The sequence below is a fragment of the Salvia miltiorrhiza genome, chromosome 8, assembly GCF_028751815.1.
Source record: "Salvia miltiorrhiza cultivar Shanhuang (shh) chromosome 8, IMPLAD_Smil_shh, whole genome shotgun sequence".
Taxonomy (NCBI): domain Eukaryota; kingdom Viridiplantae; phylum Streptophyta; class Magnoliopsida; order Lamiales; family Lamiaceae; genus Salvia; species Salvia miltiorrhiza.
Genome location: NC_080394.1, coordinates 7,055,093 through 7,070,497, shown reverse-complemented (window position 1 = coordinate 7,070,497; position 15,405 = coordinate 7,055,093). Strand labels below are relative to the sequence as shown.

General features: G+C 39.1%; 3 protein-coding genes across 5 annotated transcripts; all 3 read right to left on the bottom strand.

Moving 5' to 3' along the window:
• Positions 1-355: 355 nt before the first annotated feature.
• LOC131000570 (sugar transporter ERD6-like 7) lies at positions 356-9,794 on the bottom strand. 3 transcript variants are annotated; one of them, XM_057926569.1, is made up of 19 exons: positions 9,771-9,794; positions 8,881-9,052; positions 8,749-8,811; positions 8,586-8,675; positions 8,428-8,487; positions 8,270-8,335; positions 8,115-8,180; positions 7,972-8,047; positions 7,828-7,892; positions 1,992-2,084; positions 1,834-1,914; positions 1,657-1,741; positions 1,541-1,584; positions 1,405-1,467; positions 1,265-1,324; positions 1,149-1,202; positions 1,015-1,074; positions 818-932; positions 356-724 (listed from the first exon to the last, which is right to left on the bottom strand). In XM_057926569.1, the coding sequence occupies exons 2-19, from the start codon at positions 9,016-9,018 to the stop codon at positions 606-608; spliced, it is 1,398 nt and encodes a 465-aa protein (XP_057782552.1). In that variant the 5' UTR covers positions 9,019-9,052; positions 9,771-9,794; the 3' UTR covers positions 356-605. The 3 variants fall into 3 exon arrangements, with proteins under 3 accessions (XP_057782552.1, XP_057782551.1, XP_057782550.1); XM_057926568.1 differs by lacking the exon at positions 9,771-9,794 and having other exon boundaries at positions 8,881-9,094; XM_057926567.1 differs by lacking the exons at positions 7,828-7,892; positions 7,972-8,047; positions 8,115-8,180; ... (4 more) ...; positions 8,881-9,052; positions 9,771-9,794 and adding exons at positions 2,164-2,228; positions 2,335-2,410; positions 2,481-2,546; ... (3 more) ...; positions 3,142-3,204; positions 3,291-3,841.
• LOC131000610 (sugar transporter ERD6-like 7) lies at positions 5,897-7,731 on the bottom strand. Its single transcript, XM_057926623.1, has 9 exons — positions 7,479-7,731; positions 7,309-7,393; positions 7,167-7,210; positions 7,003-7,065; positions 6,859-6,918; positions 6,740-6,793; positions 6,595-6,654; positions 6,397-6,511; positions 5,897-6,313 (listed from the first exon to the last, which is right to left on the bottom strand). The coding sequence occupies exons 1-9, from the start codon at positions 7,479-7,481 to the stop codon at positions 6,195-6,197; spliced, it is 603 nt and encodes a 200-aa protein (XP_057782606.1). The 5' UTR covers positions 7,482-7,731; the 3' UTR covers positions 5,897-6,194.
• Positions 9,795-10,811: 1,017 nt separating the features above from the next.
• Positions 10,812-13,602, bottom strand: LOC131000549 (probable LRR receptor-like serine/threonine-protein kinase RKF3). The gene has a single exon (XM_057926525.1). The coding sequence runs from the start codon at positions 13,362-13,364 to the stop codon at positions 11,433-11,435; it is 1,932 nt and encodes a 643-aa protein (XP_057782508.1). The 5' UTR covers positions 13,365-13,602; the 3' UTR covers positions 10,812-11,432.
• Positions 13,603-15,405: the final 1,803 nt, after the last annotated feature.

The window sequence follows — 15,405 nt, the reverse complement described above, 5'->3', positions numbered from 1 at the left end:
GAAAGTTCCCAAAATGATAAAAAACCAGTTCTTTCCCGTCAATAAAATGCACTCCCTATTGCGTCATCACTTTTCTTCATTCTTGTGCATGAACTTTCGACTTTTCCTTTTGCAACTTCTTGAATTTTCTAAGTAATTTTTTTTTAAAAAAGAGAGAGGAAATATAGGAATAAGAAGAAGAATTGCTCGAGGACTTGGGGAAATACAATTTAAAGTGGTTTAATTTTAAACTATTACTCCAGTAAAATCAATAAATATCTTAAACAGCATGCCAAAATTTATGTGCTTTAGTGGATGGGATGCGTTAAAAGAATGTCAAGTCTAAAATCTAAACTAACATTTACGAAAAATTGAATTGGTCACTGGTAAACATAATTCTATCGATTTTGTTGGAAACATATGTTGTTATGAGTTTTATGACACTGTATCAGCATTCATCTCACGTTTGAAAATGTTGATATAACAATGTTTCAACCAAGAAAAACCCTCTTGTTTGTAACAGCAGAGACTTGTATTTAGCGATGAAGATGTTTGCAGTTTATTGAATCATCATTGGCTTCTGACAGCAATGTTGTTGTAAGAAGAAATATTGAGATGAAAAGGATCTATGAAGAGTTGATTGCTGCTTGAATCTGCTCCAGAGTTCTCCCCTTTGTCTCAGGCACTACCTTAATCACAAACACTATTGCAAGTGCATTCACACCTCCATAAAGAATGAATGTTCCTGCAAGTGCAAGTGCAACCACATTCATTACCATTCTTCTTTAATTACTCTAAAATCCACATCAAAAATGCAAAAAACAGCCCAGTTTTATACCATAGGAGCTCCAGCTCATGAGAAAATTGAAAGTGTAGGAACAAGCCCAAGCACCAAACCAGTTCACCAGTGTGGCAAGGCTTCCTGCAACTCCTTTGATGTTTATAGGGAATATCTGCACGTAGCTCCTCGTCTCGTTTCAACATGTTTATATCAGAGTAGTGTAACGTAGAAAAGTTCCATGTTTGTTTTCATACCTCAGACATCACCACCCATGGAACTGCTCCCATTCCAGCTGAGAAAGCCGCTATGTAAACCTAGTTTCAATAAAGCATATGAAATTTTGTATTGATATGTAATGCAGCAACAAGATTAATTAAGAAGAACTTACCAATATGCCACTCACAGCTAGTGCTGGAGCTGCACCTTCTGCTATTCCATACTCCTGGTACAGAATGTTTCTTCCTCAATAACTTGTCTCAGAAAAAACATCAAATATGTACTTACCTTCACAAAGAATGAGCTCCCTGTCAGCAGACATCCTAAGACCAGTCCTGATCCTGATATCTGGAGACAAAAAGATACACAGATTTGCTTTAATTTAAGACCATGACAACAACATTACTTCTTGCTTATGGAATACTTACTACTAGAAGAGGTTTTCTTCCTGCTCTATCGATGAAAGCAGCGCCTAATGCAGTCACTATCACCTGACAGAGAGAAATGTTTCTTACACTTTGCTCAAATCCTAGTACTAAACTTTCACATAACGCAGCAAGCTACCTGAAGAATCGCGTAGATTATAGTTCCAACTTCAGCTGGGAATCCTGTGGAGCATCGCAGATTCAATGGTAACGACTTAAAGATTACAAGGGACTTGTTTCTTCTAAATGTATTACCTGCAGACTCAAAGATACTACTTGTGTAGAAACAAACTCCATTGATACCTCCAAACTGTTGGCAGACCATTAGTCCTACTCCTATCTGTTTTTGTAGAAAAATTGGAAGTGGTAGTGAGAGAGAGAGACACACACATGTACACAGCCAAATAAGGCATAGAGTAGATGAAAGAGTACCGTGACTGAGCTCAGATATCGCTTTTGAAACAAATCTAGCAGTTTGGCTTTTGGAAGCCTCTCCAATGTCTCTATATAGTCCTGTCATTTACACACTCTCATCTTCATATCTCTCATCACATCTCAACTATGGTGAAACTTAGTTAGTTGGCGCATACTTGAATTTCGGCTGCCTCTGCTGATACATCAGCACCCTTTCCCCTAAGCCTACGCAGTGACGCCTCAAACTCCTTGTGTTTTCCTTGCTTTGCCTAAATAGATGCCAGCACGTAAGCTTTTTTTTTCTTCGAGTATGATAATATCGATCAATTCATGCATTCGCATTCTTACCAGCCATCTAGGGGACTCTGGGATGATGCTGAGACCTACAAGCAGAACAGCACAAGGAACTATGCCTGCAGCGGTATCATCACAACAAATTTTATGTATGTATGTATGTATATAGTAGTATCCTTAAATTCACCAAATACATATGACTAGGATGGTTTTTTAGAATCTTACCTACTAATGCTAGAGTCCTCCACGTCAGCAATGTGCCTATGATGAAGGATACAGATACTCCAGTACAAATCATAAGCTGCAAAGTTTGAAGATGAAGAAATGGCCTTAAAACTATAACCACTGAAGCGAGAAGTCCATTTATCTACCTGATTTATGGTTGTCAAAGCTCCTCTTAAATCCTTGGGAGCGATTTCAGCTATGAATACCGGAACCTAGCAATCAAACGCGACAACATTTTAGCTTATGTCTGTGGTGTCAACATTTTGTTGTAGAATAGCAGCAGATTTTAGTTTTACCACATAAGAAAAAACTCCCATCCCATATCCAGTTTCCAGTCTCCCGATGTCGAGAAGCAGGGCATTCTGTGAAGATTATTACAGTTTGCTAAATGAAAAAAACTGGTTTATTACAAGATAGTAAATGTAGTAATGGATGATACCTCGGCAAAGTAAATCGAAAGCCACCCTGCTGCACAGAATCCACTTGATACTATCATTGCCTGCTTGCATTTCAAATTCAATACACTTTTAACTGTGATCCGACTGTATGTAAAAAGCATAGATTCTTGGTGACCAATGCCATTTTCCTTGGATCCCAACAAACTCACCCCTTTACGGCCTATGTAATCTGCGATTTTGCCGCTTGTGATTGCGCCAATCATCGCTCCAAAAGTCAGTATGGAGCCAAACAATGAGTACTGCAAACATGTATATATAAAAAAGTGAAAGTTGAGAAGATCGAATTCAGACATCTTTGTTTGAAGCATTTGAATTTAAAATGAAGTAATAATAGCAAGCTGTGAGCAACCTCAGCTAAGGATAAGTTGACATCTTGTCTGATAGCAAACTGAGTAGGCGATGAATACCCTGCCTGTGAAAACACCATTGATCAAATGAGAGAGAGGAGATGAGACATGAGAGAGAGAGGAAGAAGAACAAGGTAGATGGGGGACGTACGCAAGATCCGAAGGCGTAAGAGCCACAAACTGCAACAAATGTGCTGAGATAGACCATGCATCTATCCTCATTTGCAGCTGCAAGAAGTGGAGCTCTACTCTCCTCTTCACCTCTCTCGACATCTTGCTTACCAGCCATGGCTTTCTTCTTGTGTCACTGATGCAGGAGAGAGAGAGAGAGAGAGGTGCAGCAGCAACAAGATATGTTGATCAGAGCGTTTGTGGTTGGCGCCATATATACTTGTTGGTGAGGAAGTTAGTACTACAATAAATGGAGCTCTGCAGCTCAATACTTTGCTGACAGATATACCCTCAGCACCAGCATTCAAGCAACTTGAAAATGAGGGTCATTGCCTAAAACCAGCCAAGGATATTTATGGGAATTAACAGTTTCGTATTCTTTATATCTCTTGGTTTTTATGCTCACTGAAAGCTATTTTTGACAGCCAAACAACTATATATATTTTATAGTCATGTTGATCTTGACTTCATTAGGATGATACCATTAAGCAGCAAACAAATTAAATTAGTATCTTTTAAGAATTTGATTCCAATTCAAATACTTCAATGCCTCTAAATCATTTGTATTGTTGCTCCTAACAAGCATATTAAATTCTCCATTCTTGTACTCATATTTATGTCGTCACCAGACTTCATACACAGGTAACACATAAGACATTAGTTATCGTGCATGAAATTAAATACATGAGGCTGCACCATAGTTTGTGTGTGTGTGTGTGAGAGAGAGAGAGAGAAGAGAGAGAGTCGTGCAAACGTCTTGCACAGACGATATAACCACACACACTGATCATGAAAGCAAGAAATAGATTGATTAGGAATAGACAGAGAGAGAAGATATGTAAACTACTTTCCACTTGCCTCATCTTGATTGCTAAATGGGGTTGTCACACATTATAAATGAATGGCTTTAACTCATTATCCAATCAAGTTAATTGAGTTTTTAGTTATACTTGTTTTCAAATACGTATACTCAAAACCATACACGACAATGCTCGACATAGAATTAATTAAATATCTATATATCTAACGGCTACTAAAAGGGCTACTAAGTTATAGTATATCATATGTATATTACAAGTTGTGCTGGTTACATTTGTCGGAAGCCAAAACTGTCAAGAATCATGTAAGAGCAAACAATTAAAAAAAATCAATCTTTTTTTGTTTCTATTGCAATCAGACAAATTAATGTATAGGGTTAATCTTTTGTGTGGCTTTCCAGCAGAGAAATTTGACATGATTGACGTCGGGGCATAGATCTAATTCAACAAGTTGGCCAAAATATCTTCACCTACCACAATTGAATCTCCCCACCAATCACTTTTAGCATCATTCAATCAACAGCAGCACTTGCAAGGCGAATGAAAAGGACTTCTCTATTTCCAGACTATTCAGACCATTTATTTATCATGTCTTAAACATACTTCATTTTATCAGTGCATATGATTTAAATAAAGATACGAGGATAACAACAACACCAACAATATACTAATAACTTAAGAGGTAGTCTTAAGTGCAATTGGCCGCACCTTTTAATTTATTAATTAATTTAATACTTTTAAAGGGTAAAATGTATATAAAAAATACACAAACTTTGGTCCAAATTTCAAATTGCACACCAACTTTCAATTTTTCGGTTAAATACATGGACTTTGAACTTATTTCATTTTTTTCACGATTGGCATTTAATTAATTAATTTATAAACTTTAATTAAGGATTAATTAGAGTGAACGCCGCAAGTTTTCGCCAATGAAAAACATTGCGAAGGGGAGAGAAACATAAACAACAACTTTGCATTTAGATTTTAATTAATAAATGTTGACATGAACCGATAAAAGTATTATTAAGAATGATTATATATGCAAATTTAGATTCAAAAGTGTACTAAACTACACAGAATTAGAAATATGCAAATCTTAATCAAATATGCGGGAGTGGTTATGTCCCTTGTAACAAAATGAGTTTAAAAAAATACCTAATGACTGAGAAAATGAAGGATCGGCAATGCTTGAACTCTTTATTATGTCTCTCTCTCTACTTTTGAGTAGTGTTTTCAGTATGTAATTTGGTAGAAATAGAATAACTCTCTCTTCTCCTATTTATAGACTACCATTTCCCTTTGGTATCGGTCTTTATTTTCTCCCGAATATTACGCCCGTTATTTTCCTTGATTGTGCCATTGCCCACCTAAGCATCTCGTACCTTCGACATTCTGCAGACGGTTAACATATTTTATGACAACGCCACGTATTTTGGGCTGTAAACGAAACGAGCCGAATATTAGGGGGCTTGAGCTCTGCTTGTTTAAATATTTAAGTGTTTGAGCTCGAGCCGAGCTCAATTCGAGATTGGCTCGTCAACCATTTACGTACCGAGCTCGACCTCGGCTCGTTCGTATACGTGTCGTTCTCTTATTTTTTGTATAAATAGGGGACTATATTTTTTACCCCACTACTGCACTACATATGCATTGTTTGTTAAAAACTAGAGTTCAAAATTAAAACACGAGATCCAAATACCATAGGCTGCTTCTTTCTTGATCTCAATTTAAAATTCTAATGTAGAGGGGAAAGAGATTGCCGTTTGACTCATTTGTAAACAAGCCTTTTAATTTATAACTAATTGTTAAATTTTTTTGAAAGAGAAATCAAATTCCATTGGTAACTAAACTGTATGATTCAGAGACCTTTGAAGTCTCTTATGATTCAATCACAAAAATCACTTGTTTATAGAGCAAAAGAATTTGCTGATTCTTCCTTTCTCCATAACTAGCCATGCACATCGATCTTTGCAGTTTATTAAACCATTCTTGGTTTCTGACAGCAACATTTCAACTTTCAAAGGTTGCAAGAAATATTGAGATGGAAAGGAAGGTTCTGGATTGTTCTACGAAGAGCTAATTGCTGCCTGTATTTGCTCCAGAGTTCTCCCTTTGGTTTCAGGCACTACCTTAATCACAAACACAACTGCAAGTGCATTCACTGTAGCATAGAGCATGAAAGATCCTGCAATAATCCCATTAATTACATCATTGTTAGTCACAACGATGAGTGGATACAAGTGATGCAATTGTAATCTAGTTTCTGACCATAGGTGCTCCAGCTCATGAGGAAATTGAAGGTGTAAGAACAAGCCCATGAACCAGACCAGTTCACTAGTGTGGCAAAGCTTCCAGCAGCTCCTTTGATGTTTAGTGGGAATATCTGCACCACAAAATCTCATTTAGACATTTTTGTTAATCATAGTGTATCTGTGAAGTTCAAAAGAGTTGTTTCTGCTGTCATACCTCAGACATGAGCACCCATGGAATTGCTCCCATTCCAACTGAGAAAGACCCTATGTACACCTAATATGGAGCTTCTTGGATTAAGCTTTCTTCTTCTCTTTTTCTTGTGTTATATAAAATGTAGGAGAATAGTAAGAGAACTTACCATTATTCCACTCAAAGCTAGTACTGGAGCTGCATCAGATGCTAGTCCACGCTCCTGCATCAGAATACATATTATTTCTTCAATAACTGTTTTTTTCAAGAATTTAACAAAATATTTACCTTCACATAGAATGAGCTCCCTATCAGCAGACTACCTAGGAACAGTCCTGATCCAGAAATCTGGAAGAAGAAAAAAAAAGACGATTTGCTTGCATTTAAGACAATGAGAACAAGATCAATTAGTTGTTGCTAACTGATACTTACTATTAGAAGAGGCTTTCGTCCTGCTCTATCGATAAAAGTAGCAGCTAGCGCGGTAATTATCACCTGAAAAATTGAATGTTCTTACACTTCACTCAAAACTAGTACTAAACTTTCTCTAGAAATGACTGCAATGGCCTCATAACCAATAGGATGCAACAAACTACCTGAAGAACCGCGTAGATTATGGTTCCAACGTCAGCTGGGAATCCTGCACAACATTATATGTGTAGATACAAATCAATTCTCTTCAACTAAAAGATTGCAATTCTGCAGTTTTGTCAAAAATCTTGTTCATTTTTATGTTACCCGCGGCCTCAAAGATACTGCTGGTGTAGAAACTGACCCCATTGATACCTCCAAGTTGTTGGAAGATCATTAGCCCTACTCCTATCTGTTTGACAGTATAATCGGATACGGTAGTTATAGAGAGAGAGAAGAGATAACCAAATAGAAGATAGAGAAGATCGAAGACTAACCATGAGTGAACTCAGATATCTCCTTTGAAATAAATCTAGCAGTTTGGCTTTTGGAAGCCTCTCCAATGCTTTCTATATTGTCCCTGTCGTATATACAATCTCGTCCTCTTCATATTCATCACGGCATATCAATTAAAACGAAACATTAAGATTTTTTCACGTACTTGAATTTCGGCTGCCTCTGCTGATAAATCAGCATCCTTTCCCCTAAGTCTACGCAGTGCTGCCTCAAACTCCTTGTGTTTTCCTTGTCCTTGCCTTAACAAATGCCACCATCACCATGTAAGCTTTCTCCTGTATTCGGATCATAACAGTGTAACACGAAAAATCAGTGCATTCGGATTCTTACCAGCCATCTCGGGGATTCAGGGATGACGCTGAGACCAACAAGAAGAACAGCACAGGGAATGATGCCTGCAGCAGTTTTACAAGTGATGAGTTTTCTACACAAATTGTATCCATACATATGACTGCAAGGCGTCGTGTGTCTTACCCACTAATGCCAAATCCCTCCATGTTATAAGCGTGCCTACGACAAAGGATACAGACACTCCAGTAACAATCATAAGCTGCAAGGTTAGAAAAGATGAGAAACAACCTTAAACTATATACTGGGAAGCTTTCTTGGTTTTCTACCTGGTTTATGGTTGTCAAAGCTCCTCTTAATTCCTTGGGGGATATTTCAGCTATGAATACCGGAACCTAGTAACCAAACACGACAACGTTGAGCCTATGGTGTCGACAGTGAATATATCCTAAAATACTCATGTGATTAGAGCAGAAGAGTTTACCACATATGAAAAGACTCCCATCCCATATCCAGTTGCCAATCTTCCAATGTCTAGAAGCAGGGCATCCTGTGTGTGGAAATTATTGCAGTTTGCTAAATCAAGAAACTGGTTTCTTGGAATCTATTACAAGATTCTAGTTATGTAGTAATGGATGATACCTCGGCAATGTAAATCGATAGCCACCCCATCGTACAGAATAAACTTGATACTATCATTGCCTGCTTTCAAATTCAACAACAGTTTGTACTCTTAACTATGATCCAGCAACAGTTTGTAAAATCAAAGATTCTTTATGTTAGATCCCAACAAAACTCACCCCTTTACGACCTATTCTATCCGCGATTTGGCCGCATGTGACTGCACCAATCATTGCTCCAAAATTCAAGATGGAGCCAAACAATGAGTACTGCAATGATAAAAATTCAGACATGTTTGTTTGAAGCATTTTGAATGAGAAACGAAGCTAAAGATGAAGTAACCTCAGCTAAGGATAGGTTGACATCTTCTCTGATGGCAAACTGAGTAGGTGATGAATACCCTATCTGCAAAAACACCATTGATCAAAACACACAATTCTTGAATGAGAGAGAGAGAGAGTAGATGGGACGTACGCAAGATCCGAAGGCGTAAGAGCCACAAACTGCAACAAATGTGCTGAGATAGACCATGAATCTATCCTCATTTGCAGCTGCAAGAAGTGGAGCTCTACTCCCTTCTTCGCCTCTCTCGACGTCTTGCTTACCAGCCATGCCTTCTTGCTACTATCACTGATCACTACCCAAGCTGGAGATGTGATGCAAATTAGAGTTTGTGGCTGGCGCCATATAACAGAGTAACTTATGCTATAAATAGAAACTCTACAACTGTATTTTTTGGACAGATCTACCCTCAGCAACGTGAGCTGCCAAATCTGGTCTATGTATTTGTTGTATCCAGAAAAATGATCATTGCCTTAATCAACAAAGGGTATTTCCAAAAATTACCAGAAACAGTATTTAATTTGTCTTGTTTTTACTTTGATTCACAAGATGCCAATAAAGCAGCCACCCAAGTTGGTTTTCTTTTTTGATCTTCATTCCAGTTCAACTACTTCAGTAGTGGTACCACTCGATGAAACTAAGCATATTGGATCTCTATTTTTTTTTTTCATATATAAATTACATAAGTAAAAATAAAGAAATTTAAAGACAGCGTGACGAAGGACTCGAACCCAAGACCTCAGGACTTGAGCATTAACCTCGCACACTTGAATCTCTGTTATTAATAATAGTGTCACATGTATTGATGAAATGAAACATAAAGTTCAAACACGATGGAATCGGATGAGGCCGTATCCGGCATACCACTCAAGTCGTCCTTAATTACAACCAAAGAGAACACATTCTTAATATTTTTGGGGTCGTTCTAATCAAAATTATTCGTCCTTAAATTTGTAACAATTGATTGATAGATCTCATGAATTTGTAACAATTAAAGATTGATGGTATCATCATCTACTTACCGATGTAACTGAACAATTTGCAAAACGTCTTCACGCACCACATTAAAAGCTCCCAACTGTCACTTTTAGCTTCATTTCAATCAAGAGTTATTTGATTAGCATAACATGAAAGGGAAATACTAAGGACTAAAGGGTCATATTTGTGTCCGTTGAGATAATTAAGATCGTTTATTTTCTATGGTGTTGAACCAAGTATCTTATTCTTATCCTAGTACTGCACCATCCTATCCAAACATGAACTCATCACCAACTATACTAATAATCATAACAATTGTAATAAAATTTCTGTTTTCTTTTTTATAATGTTCTTCCTGATGAAAGGCTTATTCTAAACAATGAGAATCCTAAAGTATTACACACTAAAGATGATTGTACAATTAAATCATCAGTGAGACATGAACTAATTAAAGAAAATATGTCTGTGTGCCTGTTTTCATAATGAAGCGGATGGATGAAAATAATTTCACAGCATTGAAACAGAAAAAAAAAATATATATATATATAAACAGAATGTAAAATAAATTAAAGCCTTCTGACGCATTTTCGTCGTGTGCACAAATGAAACAATTTTTCCTAGGAAGAAAGAGGAAGAAACAACAAAACTGTATTTAGATTTTTGATTAATAAATATTGAGGCTAACTGATAAAATCGTATTGATCATGAATGATTATGGAGGTTTACAATCGAAAGACGCAAATCTTCATCAAATATGCAATGTTATAAACTATAAGTGATCCAAATACCATAAATGCATACTCGCTCCTGCACAGCAGCAGAATTGGAGTGTAATCTTCTTCAGAGGGATCTATAATAAAATCGAAATAAATCTGAGTTTTTTGTCTGAACTGGAATAGGCAGCAAATGTATGATACCAAATTTTATATATATACCGTATTTACGAGGTGTAAAGTTAATTTGCAAGAACATCCGTCTTCAAATTTGTGTAATATAATCTGTCATGTTTGAACCGATGGATACGGAGATAGTGGATCTAAGATCTATTTGGCTAAATATATAAATCAATAGTGTCTAGTCACTAATTGAATCAAACTGAATAATTATCCATTTCTTTCAATTCTGAAAAGAAGAAAAAAGGGTCTTGAGCGTGACTGTCAAACTGATGGCCGGTCTGGCCCAAGCACATCGGCCAGAAGTGAGGAACCGAACCGGGCCAAAACTTACTTGTACAAAAAAACTACAAATGCAGAGGGGCATCAACCCACAATAAACAAATAAAAATACATCTTTGTACAAAAAAAAATTGGAAAATAACTATACAGTGTAATTGAATCCTGGAGAAAGGAAAGCAAAGAAAATATGATGGATGGAACATCAAACAAGAGAAGCTACCTCGCTCACCATCATAAGCTTTCTTGCTTCACCCTTTTCCTATTTTCATACATAAATACACACCACCTAAAACCCCATTAATAACCAAATCAATCTCTTCAACTCTCAGAATCATGTTGGAGATGGCAGGGCAGAAATCCGTCTGCATTCTCAATCAAAGCTGTAACTAGCTCACGCGCCGTTTTCTTCAAACACCGGAGCCCAGAATGCAAAGCGACTGCAACAGATCTCTTTGAAGAAGAATAATTGTGACATCTCAAGTTCTAAAGAATCATACCAAAAATGTGCCTGCTCTCACAAGTTGAAGGAAGCTACCTACCATTTTGGTTCTCATCTTCCTTCTCCACCTCTACATGGTCGTGCTCAAAAGTGTAAGTCTGATAACCAGCAGGCGTCGATAAATTAGCAGAACCACTGCTACTCACAGACCTCTCAATGTCATCAAGATTCGCAATGAGAGAAATGGGCCTTTCAGGTACTGAAGGGATAGGCATATCTGTATCCAACATCTTCACCACCTGATCCATTGTAGGCCTAACATATAGTTGTGGGTGCGAACACAGAACAGCCACCCACACATACTTCTCCACAACCTCCGGAGGGCCCAACTCCGGCATATCCTCTTCCACTACATCCAAAGCTCTCCCTTTCCTAACCAACGACCAAGCCCAGTCAGTCACTAGAGTTGGCTGTCCATCATTCACCGCAATCAGTGCTTTCTTCCCACTCAAAATCTCAAGAAGCACCACCCCGAAGCTATAAACATCACTCCTCTCCGTCAACTGTCCATACAACGCATACTCAGGCGCCACATATCCCATTGTCCCTGCCACTCTAGTGCTCAAGTGTGTCATCCCCTCTGGTGTGAACTTGGCCAATCCAAAATCCGCCACCTTTGGCTCAAACTTGTCGTCCAACAGAATGTTACTCGCCTTAATATCCCTATGAATAATCGAGGGCTGTGCACCATAATGCAGATAGGCGAGCCCCCTGGCCGTCCCAAGGGCAATCCTCTGGCGTATAGGCCAACTCAGTTTCCTCTCCACCAACCCAAACAAATGATCATGAACACTCCCATTCTTCATCAGATCACACACAATTATCCTCTGATGACCCTCCAGAGGCGTCGTGGCCGTGCAATATCCTCTCAATGCAACCAAATTTACATGTCTGACACTAGCGATTACCTCGACTTCATGAGTGAAACTAGCATCCCCTGCTGCAGAACAGTTCTTGAACCTCTTCAATGCAACTTCTGAATCATCAGGCAACACGCCCTTATACACATTTCCATACCCTCCTCTCCCAATTATATGATCCCTAGCGAAATTTCTTGTGGCCGCCTTAATTTCGTCGAACGTGAACCTAATCAATGTTGTGCTAGCACTAATTGAATCTAATCCAGAGCTCATATTAGTATCAGTTCGCATGCTTTTCCATTTCTGCTTCAATAATCTTTCCTTTCTACGCCGTAAGAACCAGAACACAGCAAACCCTAGAACCAAAATCACAACGCACGCGACAACGACGACAGAAATGACAATCTTCTTCCTCTTGCTATTGGAATGGGACGAGGTGAAATCGAGATTGAACAGACACTTGGTCGTACCTACATCGGCGGGGCCGAATTGATTGGCGAACGCGGCGGCGTAGATGAAGGGGTACGCCGTGCAATCGGAGACGTTCCCGACCGACGGTCCCTGCAGATACGACGCCCGGATTCCGGCGAGCGAGGTGGTGCACGAAGCGCAGGGGGAGTTGTTGAGGAGCGACTGGTTGCAGGCGGTGTCGACGCCGTCGAGGGCGGATCGCGGCACTTGGGCCTCGAACTCCGACCGCGTGGTGATGTTCATGCACCCGCGGGCGATCCACGGCGTCTCGAAGCCGCAGCTGCGGCGGATGTCGAAGCCGGGGACGTACTCCCTGACGAGCGACTCGTAGATTTCCCAGCACGACTCGGCGGAGTCGAGCGGGGGCAGGAACGAGTTGGTGAGGCGGAGGTGGTCGGCGAGGACGAGGCGGAGGCCTTGCAGGATGTACTGGCACTCGGAGTGGGTGTCCAGATTAGGGCGCTGGGAGTTCGGCGCCAGCCCCCGCAGGGGTTCGAAGTTGAGCGGGCATCGGGAGGAATCGGAGCCGTTCTGGAGTAGGTTCCGGCGGGGGCCACGGTGGCCGGCGAAGGACGCCGATGGAATTATTAGTAATTGGGAAATTGATAGTAGAAAATAAATTAAGCGAAGCATCTAAAATTGGGGAAGTAGAGGTATCAGTGAGTTCTGCAGTTGTTAGTGTGTGTTCCGAGGTGAGGTTTTCGTGTGATGGGAGATAAAATGGAGGTGAGCTCAGTTTCATTTGCAGGCGGCGGCCAGCAACGATGACTAGTTGCAGAGAAAGAGAGAGAAGCTTCGGAGGAAGGAGGCTCTACAACTCCGCTACCATAAATACACATCGGAACCTTCTACGCACTTTTACTACTCTATGATTTTGATGTATTTATTTTATATTTATTTGAATCTAATTAAGTGTTTGGTTGTCTTCTTCTGATGTAATGATTTGGAGGTCAGGTTTCCCAATCTGGCTTTCGAATATTGCTCGTGCCGATTTGGCGTAATAAGAAGCTCGTCTTTAATTTCAAAAAAAAAAAAAGTGTTTGGTTGGTTCAAGTAAACAGATGGAAAAATAATGAAAGTAAGTATAAAAAAATAACGATAACTATTATTTTTGGTAAGTGTTTTTTTTTTTTTTTGAGGGAAACGAGAGACTTTTATTGAGCACACGAACATGGAATGTGGAGATGACCCACCACAGAGGACGGGGGTTCATTCCAAACATGGGGTGCAGTGATATCTCTCGCTGATCTCGCTAGGCAATGAGAAACAACATTCCTAGCTCTTTTAATGACGTGAACACGGACCTCTGGCATAAGCAATAGTTTATCTCTGCAGTAAGAAGCAAGAATATCAATCTCAACAATATTCATTTCCTTTGAACTGATCGCATCGTAAGCTCGTTTACAATCGGTCTCTACCCGGCCCTGCACGAGGCCCTTCTCCTTCAACCATGAGAAGGCCTCCTTGATACCCATCAACTCTCCTTCATCAACAGCACACATACCTAAGATTTTGATGGCCTTTCTAGCGATGAAGTTTCCAGCATGGTCACGGATAACAATCCCCACTCCCATCGAATTATTCTCTGAGAAGAACGCTGCATCAACATTGCAGCAAACTTGACCCTCAGGGAGAGGATGCCATCCCCCGCAGCCTTTCTCTGGACCCCCGTTTCTGACTCGAGGGGAGCGCCTCGTTTGAACCGCTAGCCAATCTTCATAGCAGTTCTTCGCCATAAGAACGGCGCGAGCAGGTGTAGGGTGGTCACCATTCCACACCGCCGAGTTCCTTTCCCTCCAGACCTGCCATAATATCATGCAGACTCGGGCTCTGCGATCACCGTCATCATCCCTAAGAATGGCGAAAAGAGCTTGCACGAAAGAATCACACCGTTGCTCCAACTCGAGAATCACTATAGTCATTACAACCCAAAAAAAAAAAAACAGGGTAGTCATTACATTATTGTTTTCTTCCCTATCTTACGGAGTAATAATTTGAATGATTAAATTACCCTCAATAAGAATTGATGATTAACTCATGCGCTTAAAAAATAAAAAATAATAATAAACTCAATTAATTGTATTTATTCTTAACTTTTCCTTCAAAAATGATATTTATTCTTAACTTTCAAAAGCACCCAACCAAATACTCCATCAGTCTCACTTCAAATCATCTAATTTCTATTTTTGATTGTCTCACTTCAAATGATCCAATCTAAATTTAAAAAGAAAATTAGACATTTAATACTACTTTTTGAATTGTCCCATCACCACTTTACATATTTATGAGTATATATTTTTTAATCTTCGTGTTCAATTTTTTTGAATCGTTTGAAGCGGGATGGAGAAAATATGAGCATAAATTTAACGATTAAGAGTCTTTAACATAAACGTATACTAAAAAAAGAAAAGTCTGAACATAAACGGCTTGATTGTAATAACAAATTAACTAATAGTAGTATCACACTCCAACTTACCATAGTAAATTAAATAAGCGATCACGTGTAAAAGAAAGTAGAAAATCGGCCTCAGTAGTTGAAGTGGTTGGAGACTGGCTGAGTTTCTAGGTTCTTTCCCTTGGTCTTGTAGACTGAAAATAGTAATTGACTCAATATTTATTAATATTAGTAAATTTGAGTTGATAGTCACTGGATAATCATTGCTTAAAATTAATG